This window comes from Tetrao urogallus, assembly GCF_951394365.1.
Source record: "Tetrao urogallus genome assembly, chromosome: 16".
In the NCBI taxonomy this organism is placed as follows: domain Eukaryota; kingdom Metazoa; phylum Chordata; class Aves; order Galliformes; family Phasianidae; genus Tetrao; species Tetrao urogallus.
In genome coordinates this window covers 10,894,403-10,911,025 of record NC_136829.1, presented here as the reverse complement: position 1 = coordinate 10,911,025, position 16,623 = coordinate 10,894,403, and the positions used below count along the sequence as shown (strand labels likewise).

The following is a 16,623-nucleotide window of genomic DNA, read 5'->3' as shown; positions in this document are numbered from 1 at the left end:
CCACTGCGGCTCTGATGGCGATGGAAGAGACCAAAGCCCAGCGAAGCTGCAGATCTGAAATCACTGCAGATCTATTTGATGCACAGCTCCCTAAAAAATAACGTCTGCAGACACTCCTGCAGCCCCCGTCCCCCCACCGTGTCCCACTCACCCCGGCAGGCTGATCTTCAGCCTCGAATACAGGTTCAGAACCAGCTCGCCCCCAGGCAGCACCTTCCATGACACTTGGGCTCTCTCCAGGTTCAGTACCTTCAGCCTGCCGGGAAGCAAAGCCCATGAGCTGGGAGCCAGGCACAAGTCCTGCAGCCCCTGGACAAGTTCCCTGTGTGGCTATTCCCAGTTGAAATGTGCAAGAGTGGGAAAGGGGCACTGTGGTGTCAAACCCCCAGGCTCACATGAGTTGTCACCAGGTCACAAAGTCAGTGTAGGGACCAAAGCTCTGCTGTGAGCACGACTGTTGTGCGTCTGCTCCCACTCACCAGGGAAAGCGCTGCGATGGCTGAGGGACAGCAGCACTGCTCCCTCCTTGTCCCAGCAGTTCTCCAAGCCCTTCTTGTCCCAGCAGTCCTTCTTGCCCCAGGAGCCCATCCAGCCCAAGCAAACTTCCATTGCCTCCTTGGCCGAGCAGCCCCGTGCCGAGCAGACCCTTCTCTCCAAGGGCGCCACTGCCAAGGAGTCCTTCCCCACCGAGGAGCCCCGCACCAAGCAGACCGCTGCCACCAGGCTGTCCTCCTGCAATAGTCAGACTGTGTCACTGTGCCAAATTGGCTGCCAGGAGCCCTCCTCCCCCAAGAGTATGCACACTGCATACTCTTTTTGCCCATTGTCTAAATGAGTAAAAATGCCTCACCCAGCAGCCCTGTGCCAAGGAGCCCCGCGCTCTGGGGTTCACCTTCAGTGCCTTCGCTGCCATCCGTGCTCGGGCTCTTCCTTCCCAGGAGCCCAGTGCCCAGCAGCCCACCTTCCCCAAGGAGGCCGGTGCCCAGCAGACCTCCTGCAGCAAGCAATCCCAGTTACCAAGGAGACTTTCACTGCTGGGAAGAATTTCATTGAGGAGGAAATTTGTTTCAGGGACTCTATGAGCAGGAGGACCCATCTCCCTTGTGCAGGAATATCCACCCCAGGTGAAGCTGATGTCCTGCATCAGACAAAGCTGTACCTCTGGCAGGTCTGTGCTAGGCACCTCACTGCTGACAGCACCACCACTGCCAGCCATGGGCTCGTGCTGCTCATCAGTTAGTGAGCAAATACACCATCCCACCTCATCCTCCATCCTACCAGGGCTCATGCTGCTGGAGAGGTTTTGGCCTTTCATTCTGACCATGTAGGATGGCACATCTATCCTTATCTAAAGCCCTTTTACAAATGGGGTGAGCCCTGCCAGCAGCCCAATGTGGGCAGTTTGGTGTTGCCAGGGCCCCGCAGCCTCCAAAGCCAAAGGTGTCATCATCAGCTCCGTGGGAGATCCTCTGGGCGTGGGTGGCTCAGGAGAGGAAAGAGGGATCAATGCTCTGTGCTGGGCGCTTTGTCCTCCAGAAGGGGAGACCCCAGGGCACTTGCTGGGGGTGGGCAGAGCCCCCATGCATGGTTCCCCCTGTGAGCAGCCACCCCCAAGGTCTCCCCCAGCTGCTGAAACATGGAGATGCAGCACCAATACTTCATGACACAACACACACCGGCACCGCAAGGACGGAACCCTGAGCTCACCATTCGAAGGCTGTGCAGGGCTGGAGCCCAGGATGCTCCCCAAGCTGAGAAGCCCCCAGCAGGGGGGTAAGAGGACTCCAAGAAGGGTGAGACACCACAGCGTCCACATCTCCATCCCAGTACCTGCCAAGAGACTGCGTCACCAAGACGTGGCCCTGTGTGCCCATCGCTCCACACCCCCAGCACCAGGGACTGCCATGCTCCCATCCCACTGCTGTCAGATGGTTTCCAAAGCAGGGACATCTCACACCAAGGATCATCCCCATGCCTGGCACAGAGCATCCACGCAGGGAGGCTGCAGGGAGAGGAACGGCGCTGTGGAATGAGCAGGAGAAGAGGCGGAGGACCTTGGAGCGAGGAGATGGATCGCTTCAACCTGCTCCGGAACGGCCCTGAAATGAGAGCAGTTAAAGGGGCACAGCCAGATAAAAAATGGTACGTGTCAAAGCTGTGTCCTTCTGCACCTCGTGAAGAACACCTTGCTTTATTAAAGCTCGAAGTGCAGCCAAAATCAGCTTCACTTCCCCGTGGCCAGGTTGTTTGTTTTTCCCACTTTGCTCCACTCATCCTTTACGCGCCCGTTCTGCCGTGTCAGAGCTGCCCATGTCCCCGTGGGTCACCCAGTGGGACCTCCCTGTGCCGCTCCTGAGGCTGCCACGCTGTGGTTGCTGAGGAGGAAGAAAGGTGTCAGTGAACCAGTGCTGTGGTCTCCATTCCACCACCACCCACCTTTGTCCCAGCAGCGTCTCCTCGGTGAAAGACAGCATTGGATCTGCATACTGCAGCGCATCAGCACCGAGAAATAATGTTATTTAGGTCACTCGGAACAACTTCTTTACTTGCTCCAGATATGTTTTAACAATCCCTCTATGACAGTTCTTGGCACAATTAAATCAGACTTTAATTCACCAGTCTGCCTTCTGCATTTCCCTTTGATCAGCACGTAATGATGCACCGCTCCTGCAGCTGAGATTATTGAGCAGAGGAGAAAGATAGAGGCTGGAGCTGCTTCGATTGAGAGCGGTGTCAAATAAAATCAGCGGGATTTGTCAGAGGGTCCCTGCAGGACGTGTGCAGCATGGTAAGAGGATGCCAGAACTGTTTCAGGCCTTTAAAAAGAGCTCTTAGAGAGAATGTGTGCGACAGCAGGGAAATATCCGTGCAGGTGTCAGCCGTGCCCACCTGGCTGGTGGCACTCACACCGGAGCGGAGCATCTCCCACGTGCAGAATGTTGGTACGGCTTAGCAGACAGCTGAGATTAGATTTGAGATGCTGAGAATTGTTCTGCATCCCGGGCAACGAGAACAATTAAAGAGCTCCGCTTATCTCTTCCAGCTCGGTCAGTGTAATAAACTTAACAGCACGAAAATAAACGCGGGATTTGACAAGGAAGAGCTCTGCTGGCTTTAAAAATTAATTCTCATCAATGATTCAATGCTGCTGAAGGAATCAAAGGAAACGAACGCCGTTAGGGCTCATACACCCAGAGGTGCTGCCAGCACTGAGCGCCCGTGTCTGCACACAGCAGGAGGAAGGCTGCCCCTGGCAAGCACACTCTGCATGGCAGCTGAGAGAGGCTGATCAAAAGAGGTCGTTGCCAACCAGAGGGTGTGTGGGTTTGTCACTGCTTGGGGAGAACCAAGCGCTACCAGAGGTGAGCAGGAGGTGGCTGTGTCCCAAAGGGAGATCTGGGCGGTTTGGGGAGGTTTGAGAGGGAACTAAGAAGGGAAAAAGAATGGGAAAGATGGCAGGAAAAGCCCATGCCAGCTCTGGGGGGTTCTCTGGGAGGACTGGGGCTGGAAGGCAGCAGTGTGAGAGCAGTCCCAGTGTGCTCCCTGCAGCCCAGCAGTGCTCAATGGCTTTCCCAGAAATGGGGCAGTGTTATAGGCAGGTGAGGAGGCTTTACACAGACCGGTTGGGATGGGGTCACATACATCATGTGTAACATGCCCATGTGAGAATGCAGAGCCCACTGCATCCTGCTGAGCATCTGCAAAAGGAAGAGTCCAGAACGCAACATTCAGAGGCAACGACCACCCGTGTTTCCTTCTGTATTCAAAGCTACAAAGGGCAGATGTGATGTTTCTGTGGAGGTGCTGGTTTGCTTGCATTGGCGTGAAGGGAAGTGCTGGTGGGCAGCATCAGGCTGGGCTCCCATCCTGGGGGCAGCTGGGCAACGTGTGGCTCACGCCGACAGCACGAGGAGGTCCTGGTGGGGCAGAGAGCTCGGTGTGATGTGGGGCCTGGGGAGGAGGGGGGCTGCAGGGCTGTGCTCACCTCGATGACGTGGATGTCAGCGTTGGTGAAGTCGATGTTCAGCAGGCGTGGGAGTGGCACCCCACGGCCCAGCACAGCTGTGGGACAGCAGCATGGTTAGCACAGCCCTGCCTGCCCCCCTCCTCCTGTGCCCCCCGACCAGCACTGTGTGCCTCAGTTCCCTGGAGGTGGATGAGGCACCAAAGCTTTCTCACCATTCAGGGCAGGCAGGAAGGCAGTATCGAAGACCTTGTTGATCAGCGTCTCCAGCAGTGAGATCTACAACAGGGAGAAGGGTCCCTTATGCCTCACCCCGTCCTTGGGGTGTAGGGACACTCCTTGCACACTGCTGCTCCAGCTCTACACCCAATTCATGCAAACTGCTTACAAACTGGAGGTGCAAACTGAGCAAAGCACTCCCTGCATCATGCTAAAGCTCCCTCAGCTCTGATACCAAACCCACAGTGCTGCAGTGGTGCCACAACTGCTTTGGGGATCCCGATTTTGTTTGCGTGTGCCCCAACACCAAGTAGTGCCAGTGAGTGGGATGGTTCCCATGTCACATTGCTATCTTTCACCACACACATCTATGGTTTTTTTTTTCCTAAAGATTGCTCATGGATCATCCATGGAGCAAACGCATCTGCAGAGGTGAAAGAAAGGTCCCATTAAAAATGCAACACAAATGACACTGCATAATTGGCCCTTAATTCTCCCAGCCAATCCCTATCGGCACTTTGCTCTCTGCGGTAGATGTCACACGTTGCTGAGGCTGCTCGTGTTCTTACATCAAAATCTCCAATGGATGAAGACGCCAAGGAGAGCTCAGTTCTGCAGAAGAAAGCAGAGGCAAAGTGAAGGGTGGAGGCCCATCCTACCATCACATCCCACCCACACCAGCAGGAACAGAGGCAGAGAGCAGCATCCTACTTCTCAAGGCCGGTGCTGATCTTCAGTCTGTTGGCCTCAACAGCAAACTGAGCCAGCAAGGACGCATCCTGCAGCCAGAGGACAGGTGTGGGTCGGCCACGCAAGAGGCAGCTGCCCGCTGCTGCGCTCCAACACACGTTGGCACAGCTGCCCCTCTGTACGTACGATATTCAGAAGGCAGAGAAACTTCTGCACGTCAGCTGAGTGGATGGCCACCACCTCTGTCGTAGCCTTGAGCTGGATGGCAGCATTATCTTTCTTTAAGGTCAGCACGGGTGCTTTGGGAACTGTGATTTTCAGCAGCAACTCGCACGGCTCAGGGTACGCCTTAAGAACCTGCAGCATCCGGGGGCAGAAAGCCTGTGGTGACCAGGCAGAGCAAGCACATTGGGAGCAATAGAGGAAGGATGGGGCCAGCTGCCTGCTGGGCAGCGTCTGCTGCTCTCGGGGATGGATTTGCTCCTGCGCTGCTCCAGCTCAAGGATGTTCACCGCTGAACTCAAGCCAGGTGGGAGCTCAGTCACCGGGGTGCCCCAAACCCTGCTGGGAATGTCTGGTCCTGGCTGTGGGGCTCTGCAAGGGACTTTGGTGACTGGGCAGGTGCAGGGGACAAGGTGACAAACCCAGCTGTGGCCTGCTGTGGTTTCTGGCTTTGGAATAAAGTTAAAGCTCTTCCATCAGACACGTGAGGTGATGAGGCAGGGGCTGCCCTGTCTCTGGGTGCTCCCCATACTGAGATGCTTGCAGTGTGTGGTGGAACCAGGACTCACCACAGGAACCAGGGCTCCAAGAGTCGACGTTGTCAGTGGTGGAAGCTCAGGAAACTGTCACAGACAAAAGAGGGAAACGTTGCATGGGTGCGTGCTGGTTTTCAGCAGAGATCTCCTACATTGTCTGAGTGATACACAAAAACTACACGGCTCATCACTCTCAGAGATCAGAGATCCTCATAAACAGTGACAAGGTGCAACAGCTTTGCAAATCGAGAGCAGTTTGCTGAAAACCTGAGCTTTCTGCATGTCAGAGGCAGGCAGTTCCAGTGCTCACCGCGGCGTTGGAGATGTCCAGATCCAGGGCTCCTTCCTTCTGCAGGGCAGCCAGCACTGAACTGAGGAAGTTCACAGATAGGCCCAGCTGGGAGGAGCTGGTGTCTGGCATTGGTGGCAGAGGCGGCATGGGGACCCGTGGAGGTATGGGGACACTTTCTGGTCTTCCCAGTGGGTAGTCGACCAGACCTCCTGCTACTCCTCCGACCACAGTCTGCAGTTACAGGGAAGGAAGCACGAGGCAAAAGGTTGCAGCGGTTTGCAATATTTGCCTTTACGGTTAACTTCATGTCCCATGGATGTGAAATCACCGCACGCACACCCAAGGCAGATCCCATTGCATTTCCTTCTCCAGAATCTCATGAAATGTGAGCCTCGTGACGATAGCAGCGCAGGAGCAGGGCGTGGAGCCAGGACCTCTGCGATCCTCTCACAGCCCCCTCGGGTCTGACGTGTGTGACCACAAGCACAGCCCAGGAGATGTACCCAACCCCCTGAGATATCACAGAGCAGAAGGAGAAGGTGCAGGACTTACATTCAGGTCTACCTCGAGGAACTGGCCGGTCACCAGTGGCAGGCTGGACACGGTGTACTGGATACTGCCCAGTAAGCCCAGTGGCACCAGTGCTGGTGGAAGGGATGTGGTTTGGTGGCTGCTGCAGCTCTGCAGCACAGAGCTCGCCCCAAGCAGGCTCTGCCTGGATCTGAAAGCTCCCTGCTGCTGGCAGAGGGGCTGCAGCGTCACAGCCTCAATGCACCCAGCACGACCCAAGGGAAAGGCAGAGTGAGGGGCTCCACTACTTACAGTTGACCAGCCCCAGCTGATCATTGACAAGTCCCAGGGCAACATCAAGTACTGGGCAGAGCTGTGGAGGGACAACGAGAAGCAGCTTAGAGCTGGGCACAGCCCTACAGCCCCACATCACGTGTACCAACTGGCTCTGGCTTGGCTGATGCAGAGCTGCACCATGAAGGTTTTTCCTTCCATCTTACCAGATTAGGCAGAAGCCTGTTTAGGACACTAGCCAATAAATTATCCACAATTGGGAGCAGGCTGTGGAAAAACAAAGGATCTTCATGAAAAAAAAAAGAAAGAAAAAAAAAAAAAAACCTGCTGCAAGGTAAGTGAGTTTTAAACAATTCCCTGTGAAATGAGTGCAGAGCAGACCTCCTGGAGAAAGGCAATTGCAGCAGCAAAGTGCACTGTTATGCTTGGATTTTGCATGAGATAAGTCTAATTGGCATCCCAAAATAGCCAGTGGGAAATTTAGTGCTGCCTTTTATCTGCTGGTATATAGGCTCCTTAAATGAGCAGCAGCAGCCTCAGCCCAAGAGCTTTTTTGTGCTTCACGTGACAGATGGTTACACCTCAGAGGACCCCATGCGATCTCGGGCGGAATGATCTCAAACACAGCTCAAGGGACAGAAGCGTCCCTCTGAATGTCACGCACCCTCTCAGCAGTCTGACTTCAATGCCCCCGAGGAGCGTGTTGCATTTTTCCACCACCAGTTTGGGGTAGCCGCTGCCATCCATGGTCAGCCGGACCTGCGAGGTGATATTCACTTCCACGGCAATGTCCAGCAGACCCAGGAGGCTGTGAGGGGGAGCAGGAGCAGCTCAGGCCTCCATCCCCTGGCAGCCAGGCTCGCAGGGCAGTGGGGCACAGCCAGACCCACCTTCTGCCATTGAGGGCCACCCGCGTGTAAAGGTTGAGGTGGAGGCCGATGCCGGGCAGGAGCCGCAGGGACACCCTGGGCAGAGTCAGCTCCACGATCCTCAGCCTGCGTGGACAGCAAGGGGACCCCATTTTCTCAGCTGTTATCCTGTTTTATCAGAATCTGTGCTCTGGCTGCCTTACGATTGCTTGTTTTTGTGCTTCTGCTGGGCTTCAAGAGTTAAAGCAGGAAATCTGCCGACAGCCCAGCAGCAGGTTGGAAGCGATGCTGATGCACGGCTCTGAGCTCCCCCTATGGGAAGCAGCTCCAGGCTCCAAACCCTTGCACCTCTGAGAGGTCCTTATGCAGCCTCAGTGCCAACCCAGGGGCGTCGCAGGCAGCACCAACACTGGACCATCACCACCCGACCACACCTGAGCTTCTGCACCCAACAGCACTCAGAGCTCCGCCAGGAGCCGCACTTACCCCGTGAGCCCCTGCACTGTGCTGAGCAGGCCTCCGTCCCCAAGGACACCCAGCAAGCCTCCTTCGCGGAACCCAGCTGAGCCAGAGGGGCCTCCATCACCCAGAAGAGCCCCCTGCCCCTCTGCTGCACCCGGCACATCCGCAGGAAGGGACCCCCTGGGGACAGACCAGCTTCTGGGAGGGGGATGGCTGCGGGAGGCCACCCAGGAAGCATCCCCATTGCCACGGAGACCACCACCTGCATCGCGCCCTCCACCAAGGGCACCAGCACCATCACCTCCACCCAGCAGGCCACCCGTCAGTCCCCCAAGCAGCCCCCCACTGCCCGTCAGCCCCCCCAGCAGCCCCCCGCCACCCAGCAGGCCACCAAGCAGCCCCCCGCCCCCCAGGAGGCCCCCTCCATGGCCGTCCTGCAGTGCTCTGCTTCCATCCATGCTGCTGATGGGCAGATCTCCGAGGGCTCCTTGCAGGACTGCTCCGCGTTGCAGGGAACCTGCAAGAGCTGGAGAGCCATACTGGGATGAGCACACGGGCTCTTGGTGTGGGTCATGGAGAGGTTTGTGCTCTCCATCCTGGTCACTGCCTGCACTGTGATATTTGTGCCCAGCCCAGGAAAAGGGCTCAGGTACCATGTAGATGCTGGGGCAGGAGCACAGTGCCCAGGGGAATGTGGAGGTGGGACAGCGAGGGGCCTGGCGTAGTGAAGAGCCTGGCATGGTAGCAAACACTTAGGCAAAGGGCTCACATCTCTGCAGAGGAGCAGCCCCCAGGAGGTGCAGCCCCTAGAGAAGCAGCATCACTGCTTTGTCCCTCTCAAATGGGAGTAATTCTGGAAGCCTGGCTACTTGAAATTTCCAAAAGAATGAGTCAGGATTCAATCTGAGGAGAAAGTATGCATGCAACCTTCAGGCTCCTTCAACCCAATGCCAACCCCTTCCCTGTCCAGCCTCGCTGGGCTGCACAGCACCTCAGACCGAGGATCCTGCTATCACACTCACCATCACTCAGAACACCTTTGTTGAGGCGGAGAACAGCATCTGTTGGCAGCTGGCTGAGGGCTGGGGACAGCAGGGCACAGAGCACAGCGATGCTCAGAGCTGTCAGCATGGTGTCCTCTGGTGTGGCAGGATGGGGATGCAGGGGACAGCTCGCACTGCTGGCACCGAGACACCAACAGCAACCTGGGGAGGGAAACTGGGAGGAGAGGAGCCCCTGAGGGGTTCTGAGCAAGGCACACATTTTTCAGTGAACAGCAAATCTTTAGGAGAACCAAAAGCCTTCGTGTGTTTGAGCCCCATACAGCAAAGATTTGGATGCACGTGAAAAAGGGTATAAAGAGGGAGGGCCCCCGGAGGCATGTCTGCAGGCAGGATTGCTGCACAGCCACAACACCCGTGTGCTTGCTGCCACTCACATGCAGCCAAGCAACTCACTCCTTTCCATCTCCGGTCGCTGTGACACGAGTTTAAACTTGCTGTTCAAAATCATTACCCATAACCCAGAGATTGCTCTGAGCTTCCCCTGCTGACCCCCACTCCATGTGCAAACTCATTGCACTGCAATACAGCCTTTCAGCTCTACTTCGTATCCTCTTGTCTGAGTTTTCAGCTGAACCAGAATCACTTACCTACATTTCTGCCATGACTGGTAGCTTCCCCATGTTTGTGTTGTTTTTCTCACTCATCAGAGCACAGCATAAGGCAAGTGGTAAAGATCTGCACCCCAGCTGCACCACTGTTACCTGGCCCTATCCTGTCTCCACTCCTGGCCGGCGGGGGACCTTGTAGCTCAGCCACCTGTCACCTCCTCCCTGTGAGGAACAGGGGGGTTCTTATATAGCAAAACTGATGCAGGGATGCCTAGAGTTACATAAAGGTGGACTGGTGGGTTGTGCCCATCCAGGAGCATTTGCGGTTTTCCTATATTCCAGTATAAACAAGGATTTGTGCACTGGGGCTGAGGATTGTGCAATAGGTCACTGGATCCCCCCTTATCGGCAGTGCTGTTTGCCAAGAGCTCAGAGGAAGGGACGAAATCCCTGAACCTCAGGAGCACAAAGCTGCCACCAGGCCCACAGGAGATGCTGGAAAACCATCCCGTTCCATGGCTGTGTGGGCACATTCAGCCAACATCTGCACCAGGATACAGACACAAACCATGCACACCTGTGGGTGATTTTTCAAACCCTGCCCAGCTTTCCAGCAAGCACATGGATAGGAGCCAGACAAGCCCTGGGAGACATTTCAGCTCCTTTATTGCTCAACCTGAGAAGCAGCTCCCCAGGATTACCCTCCCAACCCGTGCAGCTGCCCCAGCCCTGAACTCATTTCTGCAGCCACAGGAAAGCCCTGAGAAGCACGGGTTGGGTGTCAGCCTGCAGATCACAGGAGTTCTTTTGTCCTGGTGCCTTGGAAGGCTAATGCCTTCCCAAGATAAAATACATTGCTCAGAGCCCAGCTAAAGCTACCCAGTGCATCTTACGTAACGGTGGCAAAATACATCCAGAAACAAAAGCAGTGGGAACGCAGAGCTCAGCTCATGTCCGGTTCCAAAGGCGAGCGGTGGTGCTCCTTCCCAGCCCACCTGCTCTGCCCCTATTCTGCCATCAAGGTTCAAGCCCTGTTCCCTGCCTCTGCTCACAGCCCTGAGCTTCAGGAACGTGTTCCCCAAGGTGCCAGCTTACCAAACTCTTTGCCATGGGTAAGGCCCCCACTTCAAACCACTTTGCTTTTCCGTGGCCGTATGGCGCAGGGCACTGCAGAGACTAATGGGCTCTGGCAGCTGGAGACACATCCAATGAATATTCAGGAAGAAATATTGACGCAGTGAAGGATTTTATTGAAAGAGCAATTTGAGAGCAACGCTGATGCCTAAACAGCAGCTGCGATTCCAGACTTTGGGTGTTAGAATTGGCCACAAAAAGTCCCCCCTGACATCCAGCAGCTGAGCAGCGTCTCCATACTGCAGTTTGGGCTGCAACAGGATGGACAGAGCAGAAGCAGCCCTCTGTCTGGGGCCGCGGTGATAACCTGAAATGGTGCTCAGGAGAAAATAAAAACAAAGCAATTGGGGATGGCCAGGGCTTTGTGGGGAATCGTCTGTCTCACCCCAGGTGTGAAGTGGAGGCTCCTCTGGTATGAGCTGGTTTCAGAGCTCTCTGCTCTGGTTGATCACAAAAGTGTTCTGCCAGGAAGAAGGACAAAAATGACTCAGTTTTCTCCCTTAGGTTTCCCCAGCTCTTCTCTACACCTGACCAGTGCATCTTTGCACAGAGAAGCCCCGTAGGAGGAACAGCAGCTCCTCAGGATGGGGCCAGCACAAATGTGAGTCTTACATCAGCCACGTCCACCTGGCCATTCTCGAAGCTGGTGTTGAGGATGTTGGGCAACGGGATCCCCATACCCACAGCATCTGCAAGGCCAAGAGAGCAGCTCATCAGAGATGAAACCCCAGAAGTGCCAGCTGGGGAGGGGGCTACGGGCTGGGCATGGAAAGGGGGTTCACCCCTGCCGTACTGTTGATGGCAGGCACGTATGCAGCTGCAAGGACGTCCTTCACCCATCCTTCCAATTGGGAGACCTGTGGTGGGAGGAGGTATGAGTTAGTGCCAGAGTGGCGGTGCTTGGGAGAGCTGAGCTCTGCACCCTGTACTTACATTGATGGAGCCGAGCCGCGAGGATGCCAGTCTGAGATTTATTCTGCAAAAGATAAAAACAAGGAGGAGTGCCACCGGAACGGCTGCCACTGAGTGCTCTGAGCAGTGCTCACACCCCTTTCAGTCCAGAATTTTTTCTAACCACGCAAAGGTAGAGTGAAAACAACTCAATTTCTTCAAAAGACTCTCCTGACTTCAGGCGAGCTCTTCATCTGGGGCAGCTCTGAGCTCTTCACACCCACATCACAGCCCCATTACCCATGCTCAGACACAGCCTCTGTGCCCCCAGCAGGGCTCTACCTGTCCACAGCCAGAGCGGTGTGCAGACGGCCACCAGAGACAGACGGGGTGATGTCCAGAACGATGTCCTGCCATTGTGACAATAGAAGAAAAGGAGTCATTTCCTCCCAGAGAAAAGCCGGAATATTTGGAAGTAACTCAGGCTGTGGAAAAGCACATCTGTCTGTGCTTAGAAATAACATTTTTTGGACAGATGGCATCACAGATATCCCCCCCCACGATTGGGAATTATTCCCCAAAAGTTTCACCTGCGTGGTTATGGGCACAACAGTGGGACTGGGCAGCGCATTCCCAACGTGCAGGGGAGGCAGTGGCTGAGGGCACTCACCGAGTCCAGGCTGAAGAGGGTCTGTGGGGGGAAGCCGGGGCGTTGTGCAAGGACATCGATGGCTGCTCGCAGAGTGGCAGTGGCCTTCCCGTCCCTCAGGGCCACCACAGGTGTGTCAGCCAGGCGCACACGCAGTGCCAGCGGCAGCGACCCAGGCAATACGGTGCTGAGCTGGAGGGAGAGATGCCATCAGAGCCTTGGCACGGCTGGGATTTGGGCTTCAGAAACACAAACATCGCTGATACTACAAAGGGGGCTGACCTGGGGGAAGGCTGAGAGCAGGGCTGAGGTGGTCAGCGGGATGCTGTTGGGCACCTGTAGGAGCGGTGATGGGGTCAGTCCAAGCGGGGGGTGGTGGGAGCACCCCTGATCCCAGCTTCAACCCACCGCCGAGCTGGAGATGTCCATGCTGAAGGCTCCCTGCCGCTGTGCCAATGCCAGCACAGCACTCAGCACGCCCTGCGACAGCCCCAGCTGTGTCCCAGGGCCCGCAGCCGGTGGCAGAGTGACAGGCACTGACAGACCTCCTGCTGGCTCCACCACATTGCCCTCCGCGTCCCTGAGGAGGAGCTGCAGGAACAGAGCAGAGCAGGACGTTGACATGAGCGGTGCCACCCGTGTCATTAATCAGCACCCCAATAATCAGTGCACTGCTGGTTTCTACTGCTTTGGCACAGGCAGTGATTGCATTCGCTGCAGCTCTCTGTGTAAAGCACTGTGATCAGTAAGAGACACTGACAATCCTTCTTGTGCAATTATAATCCCCATTAATTACACACCCAACTTTTACAAACCACTTACAAATGGAACCTTTGCATAAATGGCGACCCATTGCTCTTGTACAAAATGCTAACACGGGGCTTTTCTAATGAACGACACCGTGAGTGCTGCAATCACACTTAATTAGCCAGCGTCCAGCCGGTCTGACTCATGCTGCCCTCAAGGATTAGCAAATATGGAACAGACACGGACCCAGCAGTGGCAGGAGCACGGAGCTGGCTGGGCTGTGCTGCACTGTGAATACCGTGCCATAGAGCTGGGGACCAGCACTCCTCCACAAGCAGCCACCCCATGGAGGTCAGTTACCCAAACCCAAAAACTCAAAGGCAGCACTTACATTCAGATCCAGCTGGATGGACTTGTCACCAATGATGGGAAGGGAGGACAGAGTGTACTGGAGGTTTCCCAGAGCTCCCAGAGGGAGCACAGCTGCAAGACACAGGGAGGAGATCTTCTAACCTGCAAGGATGAGCTGCCCACAAGTACTGTGGTTTCCAAAGACCCCGTTCTGTAGGCAGCCCCTGGTTGCAGCCAGCCCAGCCAGACAAGGGGTTATGGCACTGGTCTGCAGCAAAAACTGCTAAGTGCAGGGCAGAGCTCAGTGGGGCACATGGACAGGAGGGGGCTACCAGCACTTACAGGTGACAGATCCCAGCAATGAGTTCACGACGCCCAGCACGGTGTCAACGACGGGGCACAGCTGGGGAGGCAGAGGGGTGTCAGGGCCCCCAGCACACAGCAGCATGGCTGCATGGTGTCACCAGGGCTGGGGGCACGTCACCCCCTCCTGCTTGCACTGGGATTTGCATGGGTCTGGTGCAGGGCTCAGCATTGCCTCTGCCATGGGTGCACAGAGGCCATCACATGAACACTTTGCTCATGTTCCAGGGCCATGGAGGCAATGGGGCTGGGTGTCCCAGGTGAGCCTGCAGCTGTGCAAACAGCCCTGCCACCCACAACGGTGACGCTCCTCACTCAGACTTACCAGCCTGGGCAGCACGTTCCCAAGGACGCTCTTTAGGGTTTTTTCCACAAGTGGCACTTTGGGTCTGGGTAACAGGAAAAGAGGAAACAAAATGGGATGATGGTGAGCAGCTGAAAAATAAGCGTACTTTGAACAAGAGGCACTGCTTGCACCATGCAGGATTGTACATCGGTGCCTAAGTATTACCCAAAACTCCCCTACAGACCTACCCCACACGGATATTGATGTCTCCAAGAAGGGTCTTGCAGTCTTCAACCACCAGCTTGAGAGCCCCCGACTTGTCCTGGGCCAGCCGCACTCTTGCAGTGATGTTTGCTTCCACCTGGAGCTGGAGCAGACTGCCCACGGCGCTGCACAGCCCAAGGGAGCACATCTCAGAGGGTTTTCTAGCCATCTGCTTTGCAACAAGATGGTGCAGCCTCTGCTCTGAGCTGTGCCCCCAGTGAATGCTCCTTACCCATTGCCATCTATCAGCAGCTGAGTGTAGATATTCAGCTGGAGACCAACGCCTGGCAGGAAGCGCAGAGTTATTTTGGGGAGAGTGATGTTCACAATTCTCAGCCTGGAGTTGGAACAAGGAAGGGCAGTAAATGACATATTTGCTACTTCTTACTTCCCTGGGATCCTCTCGGCCCCCAGTGCTGAGGTCACACAGCTGTGATCTTGGGGTCCCCTGCACCCTGGGACATAGGGCTCCCTTTTAGCCGGGGCCAGCTCATGATAAGCACATGCAGCCTCGTGGCAGAAGCTCCCAACTTCTCAACCCTGATTTATGAACTCGCGCTAAGAGGAGAAGGTAAGCGCCATGTCCAGACCACAGGCATGGCCAATGATGGAGCGCTGCTCGGGAACACATCTACCACTCTCACTCACCCTGTGAGTCCTTGCACGGTGCCCAGCAGACCATCCTTGCCAAGGAGACCTCCTCCAAGAAGTGAGCCTTGACCCTGGTTGCCAGTTCCTCCAAGGAGACCACCGCCAAGGAGACCGCCCACGAGACCATCACCACCAAGGAGACCACCAGCAGGTCCACCACCACCAAGGAGACCACCAACAGGTCCACCACCACCAAGGAGACCACCAACAGGTCCATCACCACCAAGGAGACCACCAACAGGTCCACCACCACCACCAAGGAGACCACCAACAGGTCCATCACCACCCACAAGACCACCCACAAGACCATCATCGCCCAGGACACCACCAACAGGTCCACCACCTCCAAGGAGACCACCCACAAGACCGTCACCACCAAGGAGACCACCAACAAGTCCGTCGCCACCGAGCAGACCGCCAACAAGTCCATCGCCACCAAGCAGACCACCAACAAGTCCACTGGGGCCTAGCAGACCACCAAGAAGTCCATCGGGGCCGAGCAGACCACCCAGTAGCCCCTGGAGAAGGTTGCCATTGGCTAGTGACCCTGTAATGGCTGAAGAAAGGGGTGAGAGGTCACTGTGAGCCATGCACACCCAGCACGCAAATATGAGGTGTCAGCCTGGCTGACCTTCCCCTCATCTCTGCCCCTTTTTCTCCCCTTTATACAACAGGGGTGATGTTCCAGGCTCTGCACAGCATCTTAAGTGCCATGTTCAAATTGCTTCATAAATGCATTGTCAGCACAGCCTGAACAGATCTGAACCAGATTCTGATTTTCTTAGTACTTTCAAGTGACAGAAAGAGCAGAAGTGGTCTCAAAATGAAAATAAATCCTGTCTCTTCCAAACACTTACCACTTTCTAGCACATCTTTATCCACCCTGGCAGACACCGGGGCGCTCCCAGGAAGTCCTTGGGAAGAGGTGAGCAGGCCACAAATGAGGAAAACCACCCAGAGAAGAGCCATTTTCGGTCCTAGTTAAGTAGAGGAAGAAGTTGCCATCATGTAGTGCTGGACAGTGAGCACAAGCTGATGGCTGCAGGAAACAGGAAGGAGGATAGAAAAGGAGGAATGCCTCTCAGGGAAGACAAAAGCAGAGAGAAAGCTGCTGGTACCTCTCCATCTCTTGTAGCAAGCAAGAATAAGTTTTTGTTAAAAAGTTCACAGTCATAAGCTAAAATCAAGGCCTCTCCTTTGGAAAGAACTGGGGTTTGCAGAAGCAGAAGCTAAGAGCATGCTGTTTGAGAAATAATTTTGCTCTTACCTGACTGATCTCTGCAGAGCAAGGATGTCTCCAGCCGCTGTCCCTGCCTTCTGCAGACGACCCACAGCAGGCATCCTTATATACAGAACTTTTCAACAGGAATGAGGCAAACGATGTCACCGATGGCATCCAGAATAATTAGCGGGGAGCAAAGCAAACAAGACATGGTTTCTGGTGACTTCCACTGCAAATATTTCCTTACAGATATTAGGAGTTGGGTAAAGCATTGAGCAATGAGCAATAGGTGTAGCAGCAGACGTCAGTCCAGCGCTGGGTGCCAGTGCTCATGGGATGTGCATACACTGCTGCTGGGATAGAACAGTGTGGTTTGGGGCTGTATCAAGACGTGG

The 16,623-nt window shown here is 55.3% G+C and overlaps 2 protein-coding genes across 2 annotated transcripts; both read right to left on the bottom strand.

Moving 5' to 3' along the window:
• Positions 1 to 3,893: 3,893 nt before the first annotated feature.
• Positions 3,894 to 9,189, bottom strand: LOC306952541 (BPI fold-containing family B member 4-like; the record flags this gene model as incomplete). Its single annotated transcript, XM_079543256.1, has 15 exons — positions 3,894 to 3,917; positions 3,986 to 4,062; positions 4,180 to 4,243; positions 4,753 to 4,795; positions 4,895 to 4,962; positions 5,060 to 5,254; positions 5,665 to 5,718; positions 5,942 to 6,154; positions 6,476 to 6,567; positions 6,746 to 6,806; positions 6,934 to 6,994; positions 7,392 to 7,535; positions 7,618 to 7,722; positions 8,083 to 8,575; positions 9,081 to 9,189. The coding sequence occupies 15 exons, from the start codon at positions 9,187 to 9,189 to the stop codon at positions 3,894 to 3,896; spliced, it is 1,803 nt and encodes a 600-aa protein (XP_079399382.1).
• Positions 9,190 to 11,229: 2,040 nt separating this feature from the next.
• LOC306952540 (BPI fold-containing family B member 3-like) lies at positions 11,230 to 15,975 on the bottom strand (the record flags this gene model as incomplete). The annotated part of the gene is made up of 15 exons (XM_079543255.1): positions 11,230 to 11,265; positions 11,417 to 11,493; positions 11,598 to 11,661; positions 11,738 to 11,780; positions 12,038 to 12,105; positions 12,366 to 12,536; positions 12,627 to 12,680; positions 12,753 to 12,935; positions 13,483 to 13,574; positions 13,785 to 13,845; positions 14,131 to 14,194; positions 14,340 to 14,480; positions 14,588 to 14,692; positions 15,004 to 15,562; positions 15,864 to 15,975. The coding sequence occupies 15 exons, from the start codon at positions 15,973 to 15,975 to the stop codon at positions 11,230 to 11,232; spliced, it is 1,830 nt and encodes a 609-aa protein (XP_079399381.1).
• Between the last annotated feature and the right edge of the window lie 648 nt (positions 15,976 to 16,623).